General features: G+C 38.8%; 3 protein-coding genes across 9 annotated transcripts; all 3 read right to left on the bottom strand.

The window, feature by feature from the left end:
* Nucleotides 1–1,352: 1,352 nt before the first annotated feature.
* On the bottom strand, nt 1,353–8,061 carry LOC138632663 (zinc finger protein 431-like). 2 transcript variants are annotated; one of them, XM_069718407.1, is made up of 4 exons: nt 7,788–8,061; nt 4,771–4,837; nt 2,642–3,834; nt 1,353–1,974 (listed from the first exon to the last, which is right to left on the bottom strand). In XM_069718407.1, exons 2-4 carry the CDS (start codon nt 4,786–4,788, stop codon nt 1,755–1,757), a joined length of 1,431 nt encoding a protein of 476 aa, XP_069574508.1. In that variant the 5' UTR covers nt 4,789–4,837; nt 7,788–8,061; the 3' UTR covers nt 1,353–1,754. The 2 variants fall into 2 exon arrangements, with proteins under 2 accessions (XP_069574508.1, XP_069574509.1); XM_069718408.1 differs by lacking the exon at nt 7,788–8,061 and adding an exon at nt 4,944–5,170.
* A 1,702-nt stretch (nt 8,062–9,763) lies between these two features.
* LOC138632665 (zinc finger protein 98-like) lies at nt 9,764–12,690 on the bottom strand. 2 transcript variants are annotated; one of them, XM_069718411.1, is made up of 2 exons: nt 12,652–12,690; nt 9,764–11,452 (listed from the first exon to the last, which is right to left on the bottom strand). In XM_069718411.1, exon 2 carries the CDS (start codon nt 11,244–11,246, stop codon nt 10,221–10,223), a length of 1,026 nt encoding a protein of 341 aa, XP_069574512.1. In that variant the 5' UTR covers nt 11,247–11,452; nt 12,652–12,690; the 3' UTR covers nt 9,764–10,220. The 2 variants fall into 2 exon arrangements, with proteins under 2 accessions (XP_069574512.1, XP_069574513.1); XM_069718412.1 differs by lacking the exon at nt 12,652–12,690 and adding an exon at nt 11,661–12,232.
* A 2,240-nt stretch (nt 12,691–14,930) lies between these two features.
* Nucleotides 14,931–20,402, bottom strand: LOC138632661 (zinc finger protein 665-like). Of its 5 annotated transcripts, XM_069718406.1 has the most exons (5): nt 20,241–20,402; nt 19,341–19,359; nt 18,547–18,642; nt 16,052–17,664; nt 14,931–15,251 (listed from the first exon to the last, which is right to left on the bottom strand). In XM_069718406.1, exons 3-5 carry the CDS (start codon nt 18,562–18,564, stop codon nt 15,026–15,028), a joined length of 1,857 nt encoding a protein of 618 aa, XP_069574507.1. In that variant the 5' UTR covers nt 18,565–18,642; nt 19,341–19,359; nt 20,241–20,402; the 3' UTR covers nt 14,931–15,025. The 5 variants fall into 5 exon arrangements, with proteins under 5 accessions (XP_069574507.1, XP_069574503.1, XP_069574504.1 ...); XM_069718402.1 differs by having other exon boundaries at nt 19,341–20,402; XM_069718403.1 differs by lacking the exon at nt 19,341–19,359 and having other exon boundaries at nt 20,103–20,402.
* Between the last annotated feature and the right edge of the window lie 1,710 nt (nt 20,403–22,112).

The following is a 22,112-nucleotide window of genomic DNA, read 5'->3' as shown; positions in this document are numbered from 1 at the left end:
GACCACTGCCATGCGTCACTGCATGTTGTCTGAAATATAAAAAATAAAAAAATAAGTCTCTTTTGGGGGATTTTTATTTTTATTTGAGTTTTGTTTAGAGTGCACAGACTCAATTTCAAGTTGGTCCAACAAAATCCCGAGGAGGGGTTCGTTAAAGTACAACGTGAATCACCAAAAATGGTGAATAAATTAAAAATGGCGGACTTCCTATTGAGTTGCATGGTGCAATGTAACTTTTTTGTACATCTCGGTGTGATACACATTTGGCCACGCCCACTCACGACTCCACTAGAATAGGACATTTTTCACCGGCAGAGATGTGTGTACCAACTTTCATGAGTTTTTGAACATTTATTTTATGTTTATTTATTTTATATGTACTCTATTAATCCCCGAGGGGACATTTTTTCGCTACACTAGCACAGCGCCAGGTAACCTGACCTGAGGTGCATGTTTTTGGATGATGGGAGGAAGCCGGAGAACCCGGAGAGAACCCACGCAAGCACAGGGAGAACATGCAAACTCACACAGAAATGCCCAGGACCGGATTCGAACCCGGAACCTTTTTTGCTGTGAGGCGACAGTGCTAACCACTGCACCACTGTGCCGCCCAAATATGATAAAGCCTCCAAAAATGCAGTTCTTTGCAGAGAAAAATAAGGACAACATTAGGGCTTTTGCACCTTCGGTGCTCGGCCCTTTATAATGCACTTATCTGAGGCCATTTTTTCCATTAAATATTTGTCGCTCTTGTTTTTAGCTTGAATGCATCAGTTTTATGAATCTGAAACTAAATATACAACCCTGTTGTTGGGACGCTGTGTAAAATGAAATAAAAACCGAATGTGATGATTTGCAAATCATGTAAATTCCTATTTAATTGAAAATCGAACAAAGACAATAATATCAGATGTTTTAACAGAAATTTCATTGTTTTATGAAAAAAAAAAAAAATGCTCACTTTGAATGTGATGCCAGAAACAGTTTACAGTTTTGTAATGATAAAAAAACGTAATACCTGTTTAAACATCTCAAGTAATTATGTTACCATGGCAACAGATCAGTAACATGATTGGGTATAAAATGAGCAATCCTGGAGAGGCAGAGTCTCAGCAGGGAAGATGGTGAGAGGTTCATCACTGTGAAAGACTGTGTGGGCAAATAGTGCAACAATCTAAGAATAATGTTCCTCAAGTAAAATTAAATAGAATTCGGTGGTTTCATCATCTACGGTTCATAATCAGACATCTGAAAATCCCCAAAAATCGAAAGGGACAAAACCGAAAACCAATATTGTACATCCGTGATCTTCAGGGCCTTCAGGAGGCAATAAAACAATCTGAAATCTGTGGTGGAAATCACTGCCAGGGCTCAGGAGCACTCCTGAAAACCATCGTTTATTAACAGGTAGTCGACGCTTCCACTAATGCAGGTTAAAAAGTTCACACACGCAAAGAAGAAAACATTTATAAACATGATCTAGAAATGTTTCCGCCTTCTCTGGACGCCGAGGCTCATTTCAAGATGGACTGAGGTGAAGTGGAAAACTGTCCTAAGTTTTGGAAATTCTTTTTGGAAATCTTGGGATGCCGCATCGCCCGGATGATAGAGGAGAGGGACCAGCCAGCTTGTTATCAGTGCACAGCTCAAAAGCCGGCATCTAAAACTGCTGTGTAGTATTTTGGCATCTGGTAGCTGACTGTACTTCCTGTATTGTAACAAAAACAAAAGGTTGGATGGGAATGTTTTCTCCTCTAAATGATCACGTAGGTCACGGGTGCCTGAATCCTGCTCAGCGGGATCACATTTATAACGTGAGTGACGACCAGAGGACGGGCAGTTTCTCTCATGGCGTCGGCACTGAAATGGTTCCTCTCCCGTGTCATCATGGCAACATGCAGTGGTGACTGACGACTTTCGTCTGGCCCGGCGACGACAGGGGTGAGAATCGGCTCCTCCTTCACCGTTGCACATCTAAAACAAAAGATACAAAATGACAGTGGAAGCCATAATTTACATGATGTAACTTCATGATTATCAAGCTGTATCTCTTTTGTCCGGTGTTGCACTTGTCTCACGGCCGGCGGTGCCTAGAGACCCGCGTTATCTTTAAACTCCGAGAAAAATAAGGATACGGCGATATCTTTTTTCATCAGATATCTTAATTACAACCAGACTGAGCTAGCTGAGCTCTCTGTTGCTAGGTCGTTGCTAAGGGTCGGACTACTTCGAGGAGTAGTAAACATTGCGTACGTTACATAAGAGTCTACTGACGCGACTGATTGTTTTCCAGTTCTTAGTAATACCCCCATGTGTTGCCATGGAAATGATGACCAAACTAACACAGTATTTCATTGAGTCTGTAACTTGTTGTATAATTGCAACATTACACTGCAAGGAAACTGCAAAACCTGTTAGCAAACAACAACCAGCCAAATAAAATGGTATTTCAAAACAGGTAAAATATTGAATCTGAAATTGTCCAGAAAATCCAGGTTTGGATCACTGGAGCCGATAACAAATACAGAGTTGTTCTTAATTGTTGGGTTAAACCTACAAAAACGTTCCAATAAATTTCACAGTACAGATAAACATTCAAACTTACTTTCCACACTTTTACGGACATGACGCTGTTTCCTACCTCACAGTGACTTCACTTGCGTGGTCTCCCTCCGGCGGCGATCTTTTGTCTTGTTTGAAGGGAAATTTAAACCTCTTATCGCTTTCGACCCACTGGAGCGGCGTCTCGCCGACGTGGGTAACTTTATGGGCTTTTAAAGCCGAGTACTTCGCGAACAATTGGCCACAGATATCGCAGCGGCACGTGTCGTGTCCGGTGTGCTTGCGTAGGTGTCTGTTAAAGGAACCTCGTTGGGTGAAAGTTTTCCCGCAAAGCTCACAGGAGTGCGGTTTGCTTCCGGCGTGGGTGCGTTCGTGTTTCTGTAAGCTTCCTTTGATGGTAAAAGACTTCCCGCACTGCACACAGCTGTGCGGTTTAACGCCGGTGTGGAGGAGTTGATGTCTTTTGAGGACACTCGTCCGAGCGAAACTCTTCCCGCACTGCTCACAGCTGAATGCCTTCACCCCGCTGTGGATGAGCTGGTGCTTCCTCACGTTGTCCAGCGAAGTAAAAGACTTTCCGCACTCACCACAGCTGTACGGTTTCACTCCGCTGTGGAAGCGTTGATGTTTTTGAAGAGCGCTCATCGTCGTCATGGACTTCCCACACCGACCACAGCTGTACGGTTTCACTCCCCAGTGGATGAGACGATGTGTTTTCAAGCTACCCAACTGAGTAAAAGTCTTCCCGCACTGCTCGCACTTGTGCGGTTTGACGCCGCTGTGGACGAGTTGATGGGATTTTAAATGTTTAACGACAGCGAAACTCTTCCCGCACTGCTGACACTTATGCGGTTTCATGCCGCTGTGGACGAGATGATGTTTTTTAACGTATTCCTTCAAAGTAAAACTCTTCCCGCACAGCTCACAGCTGAAGGGTTTGACTCCGCTGTGGATGAGATGATGCTTTTTTAAATCACGCTTATAGGCGAAACTCCTCCCGCACAGTTCACAGCCGTGTGGTTTCACTCCACTGTGGATGATTTGATGAGATTTTAAGTGACACATCTGAGTAAAAGCCTTCCCGCACTGTTCACAGCTGTACGGTTTCTCTCCGGTGTGGGTGCGCTTGTGAACGTTCAGAATTGACGTGGAGTGAAAAGTTTTCCCACACTGATCACAACTATGTCCTTTCTCTGTGTTTGCTGCTGTTGGCAGCGCTTCGTCCTCGTCCTTAAAGTGCTGAGGTGTCACTCCGGATTTGGTTTTGCATTTCTATGGCGACAGACAAAGACAAAAACAGATGCAGATGTAAAATTAGATTAGATTTAGACTTTATTAGTCGTCACAGCAGCATAGAAAAACAAAAAGGTGCACACAATAATTATTATTTTAGAAAAAATTAAGAGCAATGAATAACTACACACACGCAGACTATATACACCAAAACAAATTAAATTAAATTAAATTAAATAAATAATTGAACTATAAATATTTCACACAAAGATGAGTGGCAAGAACCAGTCTTCAGTTGGTACAAGTTGCTCATAGGGATGTGGGCATGAATTTCAAATAGTCGATTGAATCTCCAAAATCAATTAATATACGTGACTATCGTTCTTGGTTGTAATGCGTCATTGCCGTCAGAAGGTGGCGGTAATGTGCCTAAAAGCTGCCTGCCAAGTCACCATTAAATAACAGGCAGAAAAAGATCATGCTGCTTTCAGGGGGTCCGGAGCGTTGCAGGTAAAACTACGGTATGAATGTGGGGAAAACATGCAAAGACGACTTCAGCCGTCAGAAAGTTGCACGTGAACTCCTTCAAAAATAAATAAAGAGTAGAGTTTGCACGTTTCTGCTGTTTGCAACGTGGTGGCACAGTTTTATGTGCAAAGCTCTGCAGTCTGGTAGCAACGCTGTTCCTTCTGTTTATGTTGTTTAATGGCGGTCGGCAGAATATTTTTAGGTGCAAAAACGTGGGATATTTTTGGAAGACTATTTGAATATTCAAAATAATGACCAGATCCTTAGTTTGTGGTGGTGCACCAAGCTGTTGTCCATCAGCACCATTAGCCTTAAAATCTACATGACTTTCTGCAATCTGTAACTCACACTATACTCCCCACTGCAGTATAACAGCAGCTGCACACAGTTTAACTAATAAGCAGTCCTATTTACAAGATAACATTATATATAATAATATTTTCTCACCTTTTTCAAAGAGTCCATTTTTCCTCTGTGGTGGCAAAGTGACGGCTTTCCTCCTTTCTTCTGTCACCTGTAAAGAAAAAGTACTGATTTTAACTTTTATCTGATGTATTTAGGATTCAGTCCTGAACACAAAATATAATATAATTAAATTCATATTAAAAAGGTTCCTTTACATTTAGTGTTAATCACTGTAGTTGGGCTGTTTAAGTTTTACAATAAATAAATAAATAAAGTGTCCAGATGAGCCAAATGTTTCAGTCGGATAGTTTGGACAGTTTTGAAAAAAGAAGATATATATCCTTTTGTTGGCTTTGAAATATCTAAATGAATGCAAAAGGCTTTAATGTTATATTCATGTTAAGGTACACCTGTTAACTGTAAATGTAAACAAGGAGCTTAGATAGATAGATGGATGGATGGATGGATGGATGGATGGATGGATGGATGGATGGATGGATAGATAGATAGATAGATAGATAGATAGATAGATAGATAGATAGATAGATAGATAGATAGATAGATAGATAGATAGATAGAAAGACAGATAGACAGATAGATAGATAGATAGATAGATAGATAGATAGATAGATAGATAGATAGATAGAAAGACAGATAGATAGATAGATAGATAGATAGATAGATAGATAGATAGATAGATAGATAGATAATAGAATAGATAGATAATAGAATAAATAGATAGATCATGGATGGATGGATGGATGGATGGATGGATGGATGGATGGATGGATGGATGGATAGATAGATAGATAGATAGATAGATAGATAGATAGATAGATAGATAGATAGATAGATAGATAGATAGATAGATAGATAATAGAATAAATAGATAGATAGATAGATAGATAGATAGATAGATAGATAGATAGATAGATAGATAGATAGATAGATAGATAGACAGATAGATACTTTATTAATCCCCAAGGGGGAATTGTTTTTGCTACAGCAGCATTATAGATACAGGAAAGAAATAAAACAGTAAAAAAATATTAAATATAAAAATGTACATTATATACAATAAAATAAAATAGAATAATTAAATTAAATTAAATTAAAACTAACTAAACAATAGTGCAAATTTGTTTTTTTTATATATATATTTAAACAAACAATAAAAACAGACAACAGTGTTATTGTTGTGTGATGGATTTTGGATTTGGATTTATATTTGATTTTAAACAACTTTGCTGTTTGTTAACTGTGTAAATCATCACACTTACTTTTATTTTGTATGTAGTGTTTTATATATATATATATTTTGTAGACGTGCACTTGATCAAAAGTGATTGGCGTCGTATTATTAATAAAGAGGTTTTTTGCATTTTTAAGATGAAATACAATGATTAAGTTAAGTTATTGCATTATTATAATACAACTTGATAATTATCAATTAAAAGTCATAATTCTAAAACGGTGCATTCAAACTGGTGATTCTGGAAAAACCTTCAAAGTTTGTTGAACTACAAAGTATTTTCCAAACATGTTGTAGCTTCCTGCGAACAGGAATAATTCACAGGAATAATTCACGGGAATAATTCACAGGAATAACTCACGGGAATAATTCATAAATAATTCACGGGAATAATTCACAGGAATAATTCACAAGAATAATTCACGGGAATAATTCATAAATAATTCACGGGAATAATTCACAGGAATAATTCACGGGAATAATTCACAGGAATAATTCACAAGAATAATTCACGGGAATAATTCACGGGAATAATTCACAGGAATAATTCATAGGAATAATTCACAGGAATAATTCATAAATAATTCACAGGAATAATTCACAGGAATAATTCACGGGAATAATTCACAGGAATAATTCACAGGAATAATTCACAAGAATAATTCACGGGAATAATTCACAGGAATAATTCACAAGAATAATTCACGGGAATAATTCATAGGAATAATTCACGGGAATAATTCACGGGAATAATTCACAGGAATAATTCATAAATAATTCACAGGAATAATTCATAAATAATTCATAGGAATAATTCACGGGAATAATTCACAGGAATAATTCACGGGAATAATTCATGGAAATAATTCACGGGAATAATTCATAAATAATTCACGGGAATAATTCACGGGAATAATTCACGGGAATAATTCACGGGAATAATTCATAAATAATTCATAGGAATAATTCACAGGAATAATTCATAAATAATTCACAGGAATAATTCACGGGAATAATTCACGGGAATAATTCATGGGAATAATTCATAGGAATAATTCACAGGAATAATTCACAAGAATAATTCACAAGAATAATTCACGGGAATAATTCATAAATAATTCACAGGAATAATTCATAAATAATTCATAGGAATAATTCACGGGAATAATTCACGGTAATAATTCATAAATAATTCACGGGAATAATTCACGGTAATAATTCACAGGAATAATTCACGGTAATAATTCATAAATAATTCACAGGAATAATTCATAAATAATTCATAGGAATAATTCACGGGAATAATTCACGGTAATAATTCATAAATAATTCACGGGAATAATTCACGGTAATAATTCACAGGAATAATTCACGGTAATAATTCATAAATAATTCACAGGAATAATTCATAAATAATTCACAGGAATAATTCATAAATAATTCATAGGAATAATTCACGGGAATAATTCATAAATAATTCACGGGAATAATTCACGGTAATAATTCACAGGAATAATTCACGGGAATAATTCATAAATAATTCATAGGAATAATTCACGGGAATAATTCATAAATAATTCATAGGAATAATTCACGGTAATAATTCACAGGAATAATTCACGGGAATAATTCACAGGAATAATTGTAACTTCATGAACAACGACGTAAACGAGACGTCAACTCCTGCTAGCATGCTAAGGTAGCGTGCTGGCAATTAGCCCCGCGGCTAAAAGACCGTTTTCTTCTCTTTAACTTATTATCCATCACAATAAAAATAAAAACAACTGTGGCTCCGAACATAACTCACGGAGAGCAGCAGAAGCAAACATCAGGGAGATAACGAGCTAAATAAAACGTAAAGATGAATCGAGCAGAAGCTAACGTTAGCTCATGGTTAGCATCAGATTAGCCGAAGCAGCAGCTCCGTTTCGCCTCCACGTGCTTCGGCCTCGTCCAACGAGCTTGTCGGCGGAAAATAAAATATCGGTGACGACAGAAAGAAAGTTCAGAAAAAACGGTCTTCTGAGTTTAATGGAAAGAAGGACCGTCGTGACGTCGGACGCATTTTACTTCCGATCGCGTGACCGCGTTCACAGCAACGGCTGATCTCGCGACTTTTGCCATTCCCTTTTTTTTATTTTTTATCTTTTTTCCAGTTTATTGGTCCAGTACGGGCTCGCGCCACGTTCCGCTCCGGAATGTGCTCATTAAAACCTTTTAATGTAACTTCCGACATTAATTCACCGTAATAGTCCCTCTTCACCGCTCAGAGCTCAGAACATACAACTATATCACGTGACAGCTGGTGTGTTGTCATGACACTAGAAACAAGGACGACGTCAGCCTTTCAAAATAAGAGCTTTAGAATGATGTTTAATTCATGTTCATTCAACACAATAACAATTAATCAGTCCCTCCAGGATTTTTTGCGTTTTTGTGATTGTTGCAATCAAAGATGTAATTTTTGGAGTTTTAAGTGAGTTTTTTGCAAGTTGAGAAAGAAAAATGTGTTGTTGTTTTTTTAAAATCACTACCTGATAAAGGAATAAATATGTAATGATTTGAACTCCCATGATGCACTGGGAGACCGTTTTTCTGATGTTAAACAGTCCCTGCAGGATTTTGTTGAGTGTTTTATTGTGTTTCTTACGATAAAAAAATGAAATAATTTTGCAGTGGATTTTTCTAAAAAGATGTCGATGTAATCTTTGACGTTTTAAGTGAGGTTTTTTTTCTCCTAAAATTGCAGGAATTATAAATAATTGCAAGTTCAAAAAGAAAAACTTTTTTTTTAAAAGCACTACATGATAAAGGAATAAATCTGTAATCACTTCCTGTGATGATAATTGTGCTGCACATCACAGAAATATTTTAGTTCTCATCTTTTTTTATTTATTTATTGAATGTAAGAACCATGGAGATAAAATTTACCAAAAAAAAAAGTCTGTGACTGTAATATAGAAACAACGACTACATCAGCCTTTCAAAATAAAAGCTTTAGATGCTGCTTAATTCATGTTAATTCAACACATAGACAACTGGACGTGTGTATGAAACTAATTTAACATACAGTAATATGGACTCACTTCCTTTGCTAATAAACATTTAATTAGAACATTTTATTGTGAAGGCCACATTTCCCACAAATCCCATCACTTCCTGTTTCCTCTGGTGAACAGTTTTATTTGATGATGGAAAAACAGGAGCAGTCTTTCTGGTTGTAAATGAGGAGTTATTTTTGTTAATGAAGTGAGTTTAGTCTGAAAACCTTTACTTTATGTTTGTAAAACTTTCAGCACACATTCTGATCACGACATTTCTTTTTCTGTAAATTCATTACTGTGCCGGTCTCCAGCAAAATTGTACTTCCTACCTGTCTTTGTATCCTAACTAAAAAATTTAAAAAAAAAAAAGTAATATAATAATATAATAAATAATTCAAAATGTAAGATTTTCCCTGAATTCATATTTCTGCTAAACTTAAAAGTAAGTGTTGCAGCACCACCCTGTCCGGCTTTACTTCTTCCAGCAGTTGTAGAACGACAATTACTATTATTACCATGTCGGCTCTATAAACAAATTGGTCCGTTTAAAACTTTAGTGGGATTCAACCCGATTCCAGCACAGCTTTACTTAAAACTTGGTTTTGTTTTGCATTATAGTTTTTTTTTATTTTTTATATCTCCTTGTCTTATATGTGTTAGTGAGGACTGTATGAGGGGTATCCTGACTACCAGGTAGGATCGTTAACATTGTGAGTGATTCACAACGGACGCAGGGAGATTCCACGTTCTTTTGTGTTTATTGAAGTCAATGTTATTGTTTACTGGGCAGGTTATAATAATGAGGAACTGTAAAACACACCATCAGGATCACTTCCCAGAGCAGTATAATAATTCTCCTTAACAATAACCTTGTGTAGTGTTTTGGTATCTGATTGGACTTCAGGCTGATGGTCTGAATTCCCCACAACGATTTCTGGAACTCAAATACTGTTGTGATTTTTTTACATTCCTTATATTTACTTGTTTTTAAAAGTCAAAAAGAAAAGAAAACCTAAACTACTAGCTGCTGTTTTTAAGATTCCTGAAATCCAGGATCTGTGGTACTACCTTTCCATTCATCACAGCTGAGAACATTGCTTTCATAATTTGATTGACCAAATTTAAAATACAAAAAATTGACAGCACAGATAAACATCCAAAACTCATCTAGTTACAAAACATGCACGTGTCATTTTTCACACTTGTATTGTGACAACGTTTTCACATAACTCATCGGTACTGCAACCGAGTGGTCCCTCTCCGGTGTGAATGTTCTGGTGTCGCTTCAGAGTATCTGAATATTTAAAACTCTTATCGCAGTGGTCACACTGGTACGGTCTCTCTGAAGTATGGGTAACTTTGTGGCTTTTGAAAGCCGAGTACTGCGTAAAGAATCTGCCACACTCTTCACAACAGTACACGTCCTCTCCGGTGTGCTTGCGTCGGTGCGTGTTGAGGGTCCCTTGTCGGCTGAAAGTTTTTCCACAGAGGTCACAGCGGTGCGGTTTCTGTCCTGAGTGGGTGAGTTGATGAGTCAATAAATTTCTTTTATAAGTAAAAGTTTTGCTGCACTGCTCGCAGCTGTGCGGTTTAACTCCGCTGTGGATCTGCCGATGCGCTTTTAAGGTTTCCAGCCGGTTAAACGACTTCCCACAATCTTCACATCGGTGGGATTTAACGCCGCTGTGAATGAGCTGATGTGTTTTTAAGTAGCTCATCACAGTAAAAGACTTCCCACACAGCTCACACTTGTGCGGTTTAGCTCCACTGTGGATGAGTTGATGTGTTTTTAAGTTACACACCTTGGTAAACATCTTCCCGCACTGCTCGCAGCCGTACGGTTTAACTCCGCTGTGGACGAGTTGATGCATTTTCAAGTCTGTCATCTGAGTAAACGCCTTCACGCACTGGTCACAGCTGTACGGTTTTTCTTGAACGTGGAAGAGTTGATGTCTTGTCAAGTTACTCCGATGACCAAAAGTCCTCCCACACTCTGTACAGTTGTACGGTTTCAGCCCGCTGTGGACGACTTGATGTCTCTTAAGGTTACTCATTAAATTAAAACTTTTCCCGCACTGCTCACAGCTGAAGGGTTTCACTCCACTGTGGATGAATTGATGAGTTTTTAAGCCGCCCAGCCGGGTAAAAACCTTCCCACACTGATCACAGCTGTACGGTTTGACTCCACTGTGGCCGAGTTGATTTGTTTTTAAACTAGCCATCGGAGTGAAAGTGTTCCCGCACGGCTCACAGCTGTACGGTGTTCCTTCAGAGAGGGTGCCGTTGCGTGAATTCAGGTCTGCGTGCAACAAAGAGTTTTTCCTCGCCGTTCAAAACTGTGTGATTTTATCGCCGCTTCCTGTTGTTGGAGCCTTTTCATCTTCCTGAGGGCGTTTAGGTCGTCTCTCCATTTTTGCTCTTTATACTCCTATGGTGACAAGACAAGGACAAAAACAGATGCAGAAATATGTCATCAATTAGTCAGACTGCCTGTGGTGGTTATGCCAACAATAACTCTGTTATTATCTGTTATTGTTAGTAAAAGGCAATAACGATGATATTGAGAGTTCATGGATTATACTGTAGTGAATACGCTAACTGTGAGGATGCTATCCACTTTATAGTTGGTTACGTACATATCGTTATTATTCCAACGCTCAGCTTGAGTAGCGACGCCGTGTGAACGTCTCCGCCCGGATTTACCTGAAATCAATCCTGACGCAGCGGGAGACACGAACAGTGATCTTAACATGTTTTTAAATATTACTGCAGTTAAAAAGCGGAAAACCTGAGTTCACTCTGACCAACACATTTCAAGGAAAACAACGGTTTACTCTATCTGCACTTAAATACGCTACTCTAGGTTTAATTCAATTCAATGTTATTTATATAGCTCAAAGTCACAACACAGGTTATTTCATTCAAAAACTCCTCTTTAAGGGAAAAAAAACTTCAAACAGAAGGAAGGAAAAACTCTTCCTTAAAGAGCAGTTTTTCCCTCCTAGCTTAGTGTTTATCAAAGTTTCAGCGACTGGCGAACAGGTAATTCCTTTTTCTTTCACGTGGCTAGAAAACGAACAATTTCGGAAAAGAAAACGCCTTCTGAAATAAGACGAATGTTAAAGGTACGTTGGTCTGTTGTTGTGGTTAAACAGATGCGCAGAAATGTCATGAAAAGATTGGAAAACATCGCGATGTTTATTTTGTAGTTCGTGGCCACGCCCACAACACGGTCAGAGAACCTGTTCCGGTTCAAACGGCAGCAGACGTCCTTCTCCACGGTGGGATATGTAGCCTCGCCTGCTAATTTAGCTGCTGAGTTTGCAGCTTAAACACAAAACAAATCTCACGTACAGAAAAACGCTTTCCGTTGTAGCTTTCTACGAGCAGGACGGATTGTTTTGTCTTCATAAACAACGACGTAAACGAGACGTCATCTTTCTGCTAGCCCCCGCGGCTAAAGGCCGTTTATTTCTCTGAACTTATGATCCATCGAAATGAAGAAAAAACCACCAGCGGGCCTCCGAGCGGAGCTCAGGCGGAGCAGCGGGAGAGAACATCCGGCGGATAACGAGCTAAAGATCGAAAGATTAATCGAACCGATGCTAACGTTAGCTCGGTGGTTACCTTTGGACGGCCGAGCGGCTCCTTTGTCTTCGGGTGACGTCACAGCCGCGGCTGATCTCGCGATGTTTGCCTGCAAAGTTTTTCACTGCCGTTCAATTCTGTGTTGATGTCCACGAAACATCGTTTTGCATCATCAATAAGGAGGAAGAGAAATGAGATGTTTTTATTGTGAAACACTGCATGTAATTATCTTGCTGTGACACACTTTGAGCTGCTGTCTTGTATGAAAGGTGCCATACAAATAAGGTTTATTATTATTATTATTAGTAGTAGTAGTAGTAGTACGCATTGTTTAGCATGCTTCCCCACTCCAGTTTAAAGTGTGAGCTCTTAGCATTTAACATAAAGTATAAAGTACATTTGTCAGTTGGTTTTTTTTTGTTATTTGGTGAGAAACTGAAGTATTCAACACATCAAAACTTGACAAAAACAAAAGCATGATGGTGATGAATACATTAAGAGTTCCTCCTGAGAAATGCAAATGTTTGTGAGATTTCATGGCAGTCTATCCGATAGTAGACGAAAGAAAAGAATAAAAACACTTCCTCCACCCATCGTAGACCAATTTTGTTTTGCATTCATTTTGAAGTAAATAAGATTTTAACTGCTGACACATATACAAAACATCCACAACCAACTGTTGGTTCTCATCAGTTTTATATATATGTCCATTAATACCTGTTAATCTGCTGTCCAGTCTAGATTGAGTACTTTTTTTTCCCTTTTTGTTTCAGGTTTTTTCGATATGACAAGGCGAAACCGGTAGATTCCACTTCAGTTGACTTTACTGTTGACATAAACAGGTTGCCGGCACCAATCGATGCCGGATTTACATCAAAAACAGGAAGTGTGCACCACGTATACACAGATCCTAATACATCGGGAGTAAATATCAGTCTACTAGGTAACTCAGAAGAACTAACATGTACTCATCAACATCAGTATCAGTTTAACAGAAGTAATTTTGGCATCAAGATACTTCAGACAACCCAACACCATTGGAATGGAAAGAAGGCCACACCTCCAGGAAGTATCGGACAATCACCGCTTTTTATATTGGAGTTGACAGTATTGTTCGTGTTTAAATTACCTAAACTCTGGAAAGATATTAACAGGCCTGTCAATCAAACAGACACGCCCCCAAAAACAGGTCTTCTTGAATCTTCTTTTCTAATGAATGAGGGATTATTTTCAGATGGACCTCCAGAAAACTAAGAAGAAGGAGTGACTTTAGCTAACAACACCGAGATATCTGATGGACACATTTTATTCACTTTGGATTTGATGAGAGAAGTTGAATGGGAGTCTATGGAGCCGGAGGCTTTTTGGAGCCGACCTCTAGTGGCACTCGCTGGTATTGCAGCTGAAGACACTTCTGGATCAGAACCATTTTACAGACCTGAAGCTACGAACTCTTTTAGAAACAGTCTGGTAGCTCCTACAATAAGACTTCCTAATTAAAAGTTTAAATCTCCAGTTATATGATCATTGGTGCTTCCTTCTTTTTTCTAAACACACAAGTATCACCCCTCCCTCCTTAATCCATATATCACTATAGGTCAAAACAGTTAATATATTCTTAATATACAGATTTAAGCTTTGCTTCAACTAACATTTAAATGCTGCTACGATCTAACTGTAAAATAGCAGTTAAATAAGTAGTACACTTAATTACATAGAAAAAAGATCACAGGATTACATGATTTTGTTTTCTAACATGGTGAGTACATTAAATTAAATAAAACCCAATAATCTTGAAGTCACTAGATCATGTCACTGAAGTATGTCAACCCAACAATTTACAATCTGTTGAGTCATTTAGCCTCGAAACCAGAGGAGAGAAAGCACGTTACACAAGTCTACTTCCTGGATTTTAACTTGTGAAATAAAGCAACAACACAACACCAACAAAAATCCAGGCAGTTTGTTTTTTTGGTCTGAATTCCCACTATTTTCGTAAAATTTGGCTATTTCTTATATTTACAACAACAGTTCTCAAACAAACAAAAGACCAATAAATAATATAATCTGAACTACTTGCTGCTGTGGAATTAAAATCTGAAATACAGTATTTGCTTGTCATACCTGCAATTTAATGTTCCACTTCTCTGATATTGAACCTGCGTTTCCCTGCGCTTGCTATGACATAAAAAGCACCACACTAGCACTATTGAAAGAAGTGCAGCCTAAAACCTGTGATCTGATGGACCTCCTGACATCACAGAAATAGAAAGTTACAGACACAAACCAAGACACTTAAAAGATTAAATCTGAATCGTGTGACGCCGGGTCTCAAAGTCTGTAAGTTTGACTTGACACCAGAAGAGGATCTTCGTTGTCCTCCTGTGATCCAAAGACGGGAATGATTTCTCCTCTAAATGATCACGTACGTCACAGATGTCTGAATCCTCTCCAGCGAGTCCAGGTTCATGACGACCAGAGGACGGGAAGCGTTTCTTGCCGTGTCGCTACTTAAATGGTTTTGCGCCCACGTGGATTCATGCGTTTCCTCTGAGGCAACGTGCTGCGGTGAATAACGGCCGATGCCGGTCGCAGCGCCGGCGGGGTCGATCGTCGGCTCCGTTTGAACCGGCGTGTTTCTAAAACAAAGATATAAAATTTTAAAAAAGACAGTGGAAGCCGTTGTTTTCCTAATACATTTTATAATGTCATGTTTCTATCTGGTTTCTTCTTTGGAGAGTTTTAACAGCATTTGTGGACGCAGCGATGAACTGTGTTCACAGACGATGGTTTTCACAAGTGTTCCTGAGCCCATGCAGTGATTTCCACTCCAGAATAGTGTGTTTTTAATGCAGTGCTGCCTGAGGGCCCGAAGATCACCACCATCCAATATTAGTTTCCAGCCTTGTCCCTTGTGTTCAGAGATTTCTCCAGATTCTCTGAATCTTTTCACGATATTATGAACCGTAGACGATGAAATATCCAAATTCTTTACAATTTAAAGTTGAGGAGGATTATTCTTAAGTTTTTTCCTTATTTTTGCAGTCTTTCACAGCGTGATGAACCCTCTCACCATCTTCACTGCTTAGAGACTCTGCCCTTTTTGAAATGCTCGTTTTATACCCAATCATGTTACTGATCTGTCGCTGTGGTAACCTAATTAGTTGTGAGATATACGACCAAGTGTTTGTTTGTTTTTTATCTTTACGCTAACTTTTCAAGTCTTTATTTGACCCCGTTCCAACATTTTTGAGACGTGTTCCTGGAATCAAATTCAAAATAAACATATATTATTCATAAAAGAATAACGTTTCTTAGTTTCAACATTTAATATGTTGTCGTTGGTCTATTTTCAATTAATTATGGGTTTGTGTGATTTGCAAAACATTGCATTGTGTTTTTATGTTCACTTTACACAAGTAAAAGAATTTGAACATACCTCACAGTGACTGAACTTGAGAGGTTTCTCTCTCTGGTGTGGATCTTTCGGTGTCGTTTGAGGGAACCTGAAAAAGTAAAAGTCTTGTCGCAGTGGTCACACTGGTACGGTCTCTCTCCAGTGTGGGTAACTTTGTGGGTTTTTAAAGCCGAGAGCTGTGGAAAAAACCTGCCACAGTGTTCACAACAGTACACGTCCTCTCCGGTGTGCATGCGTTGGTGTCGATTAAGGGTCCCTTGTTGGCGGAAGGATTTTCCACAAAAGTCACAGCAGTACGGTTTACTTCCAGAGTGGGTGCGCTGATGAGTCATTAAGTCTCCTTTAACAGTAAAACTCTTCCCACACTGCTCACAGCTGTGTGGTTTTACTCCACTGTGGATCACTCGGTGAGATTTTAAACTTTTCATCAGAGTAAAACTCTTCCCGCACTGTTCACAGCTGTACGGTTTCACTCCACTGTGGATGACTTGATGTGTTTTCAGGTTCCCCATGTGAGTAAATGCCTTGCCGCACTGCTCACAGCTGTGTGGTTTAACGCCACTGTGGATGAGCTGATGTGTTTTCAAGTCTCTCTTCCGGATGAAGGCCTTCTCACACTGGTCACAGCTGTACGGTTTCACTTCACTGTGGACGAGTTGGTGAGTTTTTAAATCTTTCACCTGAATAAATGCCTTGCCGCACTGCTCACAGCTGTATGGTTTAACTCCACTATGGATGAGTTCATGTGATTTTAAGTCTTTCTTCCGAGTAAAGGACTTCCCACATTGCTCACAGCTGTACGGTTTCACTCCACTGTGGATAAGCTGATGTGATTTTAAGCTATCTAGCCGAATAAATGCCTTCCCACACTGCTCACAGCTGTACGACTTAACCCCACTGTGGGTGAGTTGATGCATTTTTAGGTTGTTCATGTAAGTAAAAGACTTCCCACACTGTCCACAACTGTACGCTTTAATTCCACTGTGGATGAGTTGATGATTTTTTAACTCTTTCATCTTAGTAAAAGCTTTCCCACACTGTTCACAGCTGTAAGGTTTCACTCCCGTGTGGGTCAGTTGGTGTAACTTTAAGCTGCCCATCTGAGTGAAACCCTTCCCACACTTCTCACAGCTGAAGGGTTTTACTGCATTGTGGATGAGTTGATGAGCATTTAAGCGACCGATTTGAGTGAAACCCTTCCCACACTGTCCACAGCTGTACGGTTTCACTTCACTGTGGATGAGCTTATGTATCTTAAAGTTGCTCAACTGAGTAAAACTCTTCCCGCACTGATCACAGCTGTACGGTTTAATTCCACTGTGGATGACTTGGTGTTTTCTTAAGTTGCCCATCACAGTAAAAGCTTTCCCACACTGCTCACAGCTGTACGGTTTCACTCCACTGTGGATGAGTTGGTGAGTTTTTAAATGACACATCTGGGTAAAAGTCTTCCCGCACTCCTCACAGCTGTACGGTTTCTCTCCAGTGTGGGTGCGCTTGTGTACATTCAGGCCCGAAGTGGAACCAAAAGTCTTTCCGCACAAATCACAACTGTATGATTTATCTTTGTTTGCCACCGTTGGGGGAGCTGCTCTGTCGTCCTCCCGAGGGCGCTGAGGCATCGCTCCATGTTCCTATGACAACAGCCAAAGACACAAAAACAGGTAGTAAGTGAAATGCATTCGTGGAACAAAACAGTCTCTCACACAAAGATGGGCGGAAAAAACACTTGGTAGAAGTTCCTTAATTGGTAAGAACCACATTTACTAACAAACTCCGGGAGGATTCAGAATTTGAACATCATTCATTTGATTATTTAATGTTCAGCATCTTCTTTTTCCTTCTGTTGAACTTTTTCCCAACATAAAAACAGACCTTTAAAGGTGATTGTTCGTCATATCACGGTCACAACAAGCAGCAAAGATGATCATGGTTTGCAGGATTAGTATTTTTTTTTAAATGATAGCAAACTGACGCTTTTCAGCCATGAGCCATCAGCGTTCACGCAACCGTTTTTATTTGCCTGCAATAAAAATGTAGCATATTGCTCAGTGCTGATATTCTGCCATTTTTAAAATTTTTTAAATATTTTCTTCGTAACCGTGCATCCATTTTGTTTTCTGATCCGTGAGTTGTGGGTGCTATTTTTCGGAGACGGAAGCAGTGGGAAAACAGCCGTAACCACGACTATACAAAAAAAAAAAAAAATCTAGTTGTTTAAAACCAGTTTTTAAATCGCGTAGGGTCGGACCCACCGGCACCGACACCCCATCGCACCACATTTGTGAATAGTTTTCAAGATATCAGTATCACAAGTCCAATGTTGTTATGTAACCTAGAGATTTTCTTGCTTTGCCAATAATCAACATTAAAAATAATAAGTTGCAGCCCTAATCAAGATGACAGCCTTTTTAATGGTAAATATTACTTAATATAATCAATAACAGCAGCTCGTGTACACTTTAAATAATAAGCAGTCCTGTGTCTCAGATAAAATGTCATGATTTGTTTCTTACCGTGTTCAAAGAGTCCATTTTTCCTCTGGAGTGGCTGAAACAAAATGTGTGACGACTCTCCTCCTTCCTTCAGACACCTTTAATCCTACCGGTCACCTGTAACATCACATCGTTATAAGTTTACGTCAGTTTTATGTTTATCAGTAAAGGAAAAGTGCAGATTTTTTCAATTTTAACTTATATTCGATCTATTTAGGCTTAATTTCTAAAAAGGACATGACGTTACCCCTTGAAATTCATATGAAAATGTTTCCTGTGCGTGTGTGTAGACTAGTTTAAAAAAATTGCAGGTATTATCGTGATCATTTGATAGAAGATTTGGACGTCTTAATTTAATTTTATTCTATTTTATTGTATATACTGTGCATTTTTATATTAAATATTTTTTACTGTTATTTTATTGCTTTCCTGTACCTACAATGCTGCTGTAGTGAAAAAAATTCCCCTTGTGGGATTAATAAAGTAACTATCTATCTTAAACTGCTCTGAAAAAATGATTTAATTAAACAACGTAACTACGATGCACCTCCACATCATTTGGAGTCGGGAAAACTCTTGTGATGGTGTTGGATTAGCAAGAAAACAAGATCTATTATTCTCATCGAGCTTTCTTTTTTCTTTTCATTTGTTAGATAAATAACGTTGGTTGCAGTGACTTCATCTGCTAATTCAAATTGAATTATTGGTTTATCAGCTTTGAAATTCCATAATGCGGCATTGCCTCCAGTCTATCGTGATTATGTAAAAATAAACCTACAGAACAAAAACGTCTTGAACTGTAAATACATGCTTACATGCTGTGTTACCGGAGGACTCCACCAGAGGGCGCACCGGGGAGAAAAACAATGACACTATTACCCACATTCTGATTTGCATGATGTAAACAATAAACATGGTGAAAATGAGAGGGGGAGCGGGGGATGGGAGGGGATGCATTACTTTTTGAGTAGATCTGAGATCACAGGTGGGACAAAAAATATACACCAAAAATATATAAATAAATGTGGATTTGCTAAATCTTAATACTTAAAAATGAACTCCTAAGCAAATGTATAAACCCTGAAAATGATTCAATTCAACCTCTCGTTCTCATTAGCTGTTTCTTCTTTGTTTTTTTTTACTTTTGTTTGGTATATATTGACATCCATTTGTGAAATATATATATATATATATATATAGTATTGCATTGTATAGGAGGTGTGACCCAAAGTCAGCTTATACTCGACTGACATGTAAAGAAGCGAGACTGTCGTTGTTCTGGACGGTTGTTTTTGGTGTGTTGTAAATAAAGTTTAAAAAAAAAAAAAAAGGGCCCCTGACTCAGTAACGATGTGTATTTTGCAATCTTTGCGTTATGCGTTGCGTTAATTCCCGAGGACGCGCGCAACCAACCAACCAACGGTCCCAGAAGACGCGAGGCAGCCGTCACGCGCACCGCAGAAAACGCGTAGTTTTAAAGCACGTATATCTCCGGCTTTATGGCCTACTTCCGATCACGTAGCCCCTTTAGCCTGCTAACGCAGCTGAAGGCTCGTGCACACTTTATCATTACAAACCTGCAGAAGAAGCACCTTCTGTTGTAACTTTCCGCGAGCAGAACAAACGCCGCTCAGGATGATTGTTGACTTCACAAACACGACGTAAACAAGACGTTGACTCTGCTAGCATGCTAAGATAGCACTCGCCTCTCTCACCACAATAAACACACACGAGCGGAACATCCGGGAGAGCAGAAGAAGAAGAAAAGAACTTCCGGGACATAACGAGCTGAAAACCAAAGACTCCGTCGGCTTCAGGTGCTTCAACTTCGGGGCTGATGGTGGTCGACGAAAACAGACCGTGACTGCAAAGGGGGGAGGAGGGGGGAGGAGGGGGAGGGGGCGGGGGGGTACAGTGAGATGGCCGTGACGTCAGACACATTCCACTTCCGGTACCGCGGCTGTACTCGCAACAACAACGTCCTTCATGTTTTGTTTTGTGCATTTCATCTGTTTCTTATTAATCTCATTTCTTTTTCTATATTTGTAAGTGTTCCGTTATACACAGCATGTAATTCTCCTGCTGTGAAGCACTTTGAGCTGCATTTCTTATATGACAGGGTCAATACAAATAAAGTTTAATATTACTTTTAATAAATACAAAAAAAAAAAATTAAAAAATTTTCGAACCCCTATTTTGCTTAGTTTTTCTCTCATTATCGTTCTCTGTAATACATATCGCTTACAACTCATAATATTATGAGAAAAATTATGTATAATTAAAATAATGAGTTACACAGGTGTTTTTTGGTTGTTTTTTTGCAATAATAAACTGCTTAACTTTTTTGCTGAAAATGTGTCTGGTGCATCCAAACCTGTGTTTCAGGAATCTAAAACATGTCTTCCTTTTTCTGAGTCAATAATTCGGTTCAATTTCAGTTCCAATTCAGGACCATTTTTTTAAAACCCTTGTTGGCTGACTCACGAGGAGTCGTGACAATTTAGCTTTCTGTTGTTTGGGAAAAGTTTTGCAGTTGCTTTAAATGTGTAATTTGGCGTGTCATAAATGCATGAAAGAAATACACATCTTTTAGGCTGACAACACTTTTTTAATACACGACCAAAACTAAGAGATGCTCCATCGACTCCAGAATAAAGAAGGCGTGTACTTATTGTAAACTTGTTTGTAGTGTCGTGATTTGCTGCCCCAGGCGGCCTGTGTTCCTCTAACAAAACTACTTTAACCTAAACAGGTCCTTTGAGTTCATATATTTACAACTTATTTTATTGTCCCTACTTTGAGCCAACCCATGACAAAGATAAACTTTCGTAATACTAAGTAAAGCTCAGTATTTGGTTTTTATTTCAAGATGGAGCAACACAGATTATAGTGAAGAAATTCAGCAAGGAGGCTGTTGTCTCTAAAAAAGACTTGGAATCACTATTTAAAAGCTCACGTCATTGTGGTTGTTTGTCTAAGAACAGAACAGCTGCTCCAACACTCTGGAGAGCTTGTGCTCTTTCTTACATATACATGTATAGGAAGATCCATGTCAAGCCAAAGATTAGAATAAATATTCACCACAGTGAACACTTGGGATGTCACAACACCAGAAATACACAATTTGATTGGTTCATATTGAATTTCCAGCAAAACCTTTGAAAACTTTCATTTTGGACAAATAAAGCTGCACTTTATAAGGAAAATACTTTAAAAACAGAAGTATATTGAAGTGCAAAAACAAATTCCCATAGAGTGAGAAGAACTTTCCTGTTGCACATTCAAACAGTATATATTTAAAGTAGGCAACCCTAGTATCGCTGGAGCGTTAGAGCAGGGGTGCTTCACACATTTAAGTTATTCCAAAGCAGCGGTTGGCTGAGTGTTCAGTGCCGATAGGATGGTCGGGTTACAGCTATCGGTGGGCGGGACGTAGTATCGTCGGATTATTTTCAGATGGACCTCCAGAAAACTAAGAAGAAGGAGTGACTTTAGCTAACAACACCGAGATAACTGATGGACACTTTTTATTCACTTTGGATTTGATGAGAGAAGTTGAATGGGAGTCTATGGAGCCGGAGGCTTTT

The sequence above is a fragment of the Brachyistius frenatus genome, unplaced genomic scaffold (assembly GCF_029030835.1).
Source record: "Brachyistius frenatus isolate BFR_SWC_R1_liver_20210118 unplaced genomic scaffold, ASM2903083v1 Contig_191, whole genome shotgun sequence".
NCBI classification, from domain to species: domain Eukaryota; kingdom Metazoa; phylum Chordata; class Actinopteri; family Embiotocidae; genus Brachyistius; species Brachyistius frenatus.
This window is presented reverse-complemented; position numbering and strand designations above follow the sequence as displayed.

What these genes read in the sequence shown, in the direction of transcription:
- LOC138632663 (XM_069718407.1), bottom strand. An exon ending in GCAAGTGAAGTCACTGTGAG is followed by an intron (nt 1,975 to 2,641) that starts GTAGGAAACAGC and finishes CTTTTGTTTTAG; the next exon opens with ATGTGCAACGGTGAAGGAGG.
- LOC138632665 (XM_069718411.1), bottom strand. Translation starts at nt 11,246, where the DNA reads ATGGCTAGTTTAAAAACAAATCAACTCGGCCACAGTGGAGTCAAACCG.
- LOC138632661 (XM_069718402.1), bottom strand. An exon ending in TCAAGTTCAGTCACTGTGAG is followed by an intron (nt 15,252 to 16,051) that starts GTATGTTCAAAT and finishes TCTTTGTTTTAG; the next exon opens with AAACACGCCGGTTCAAACGG.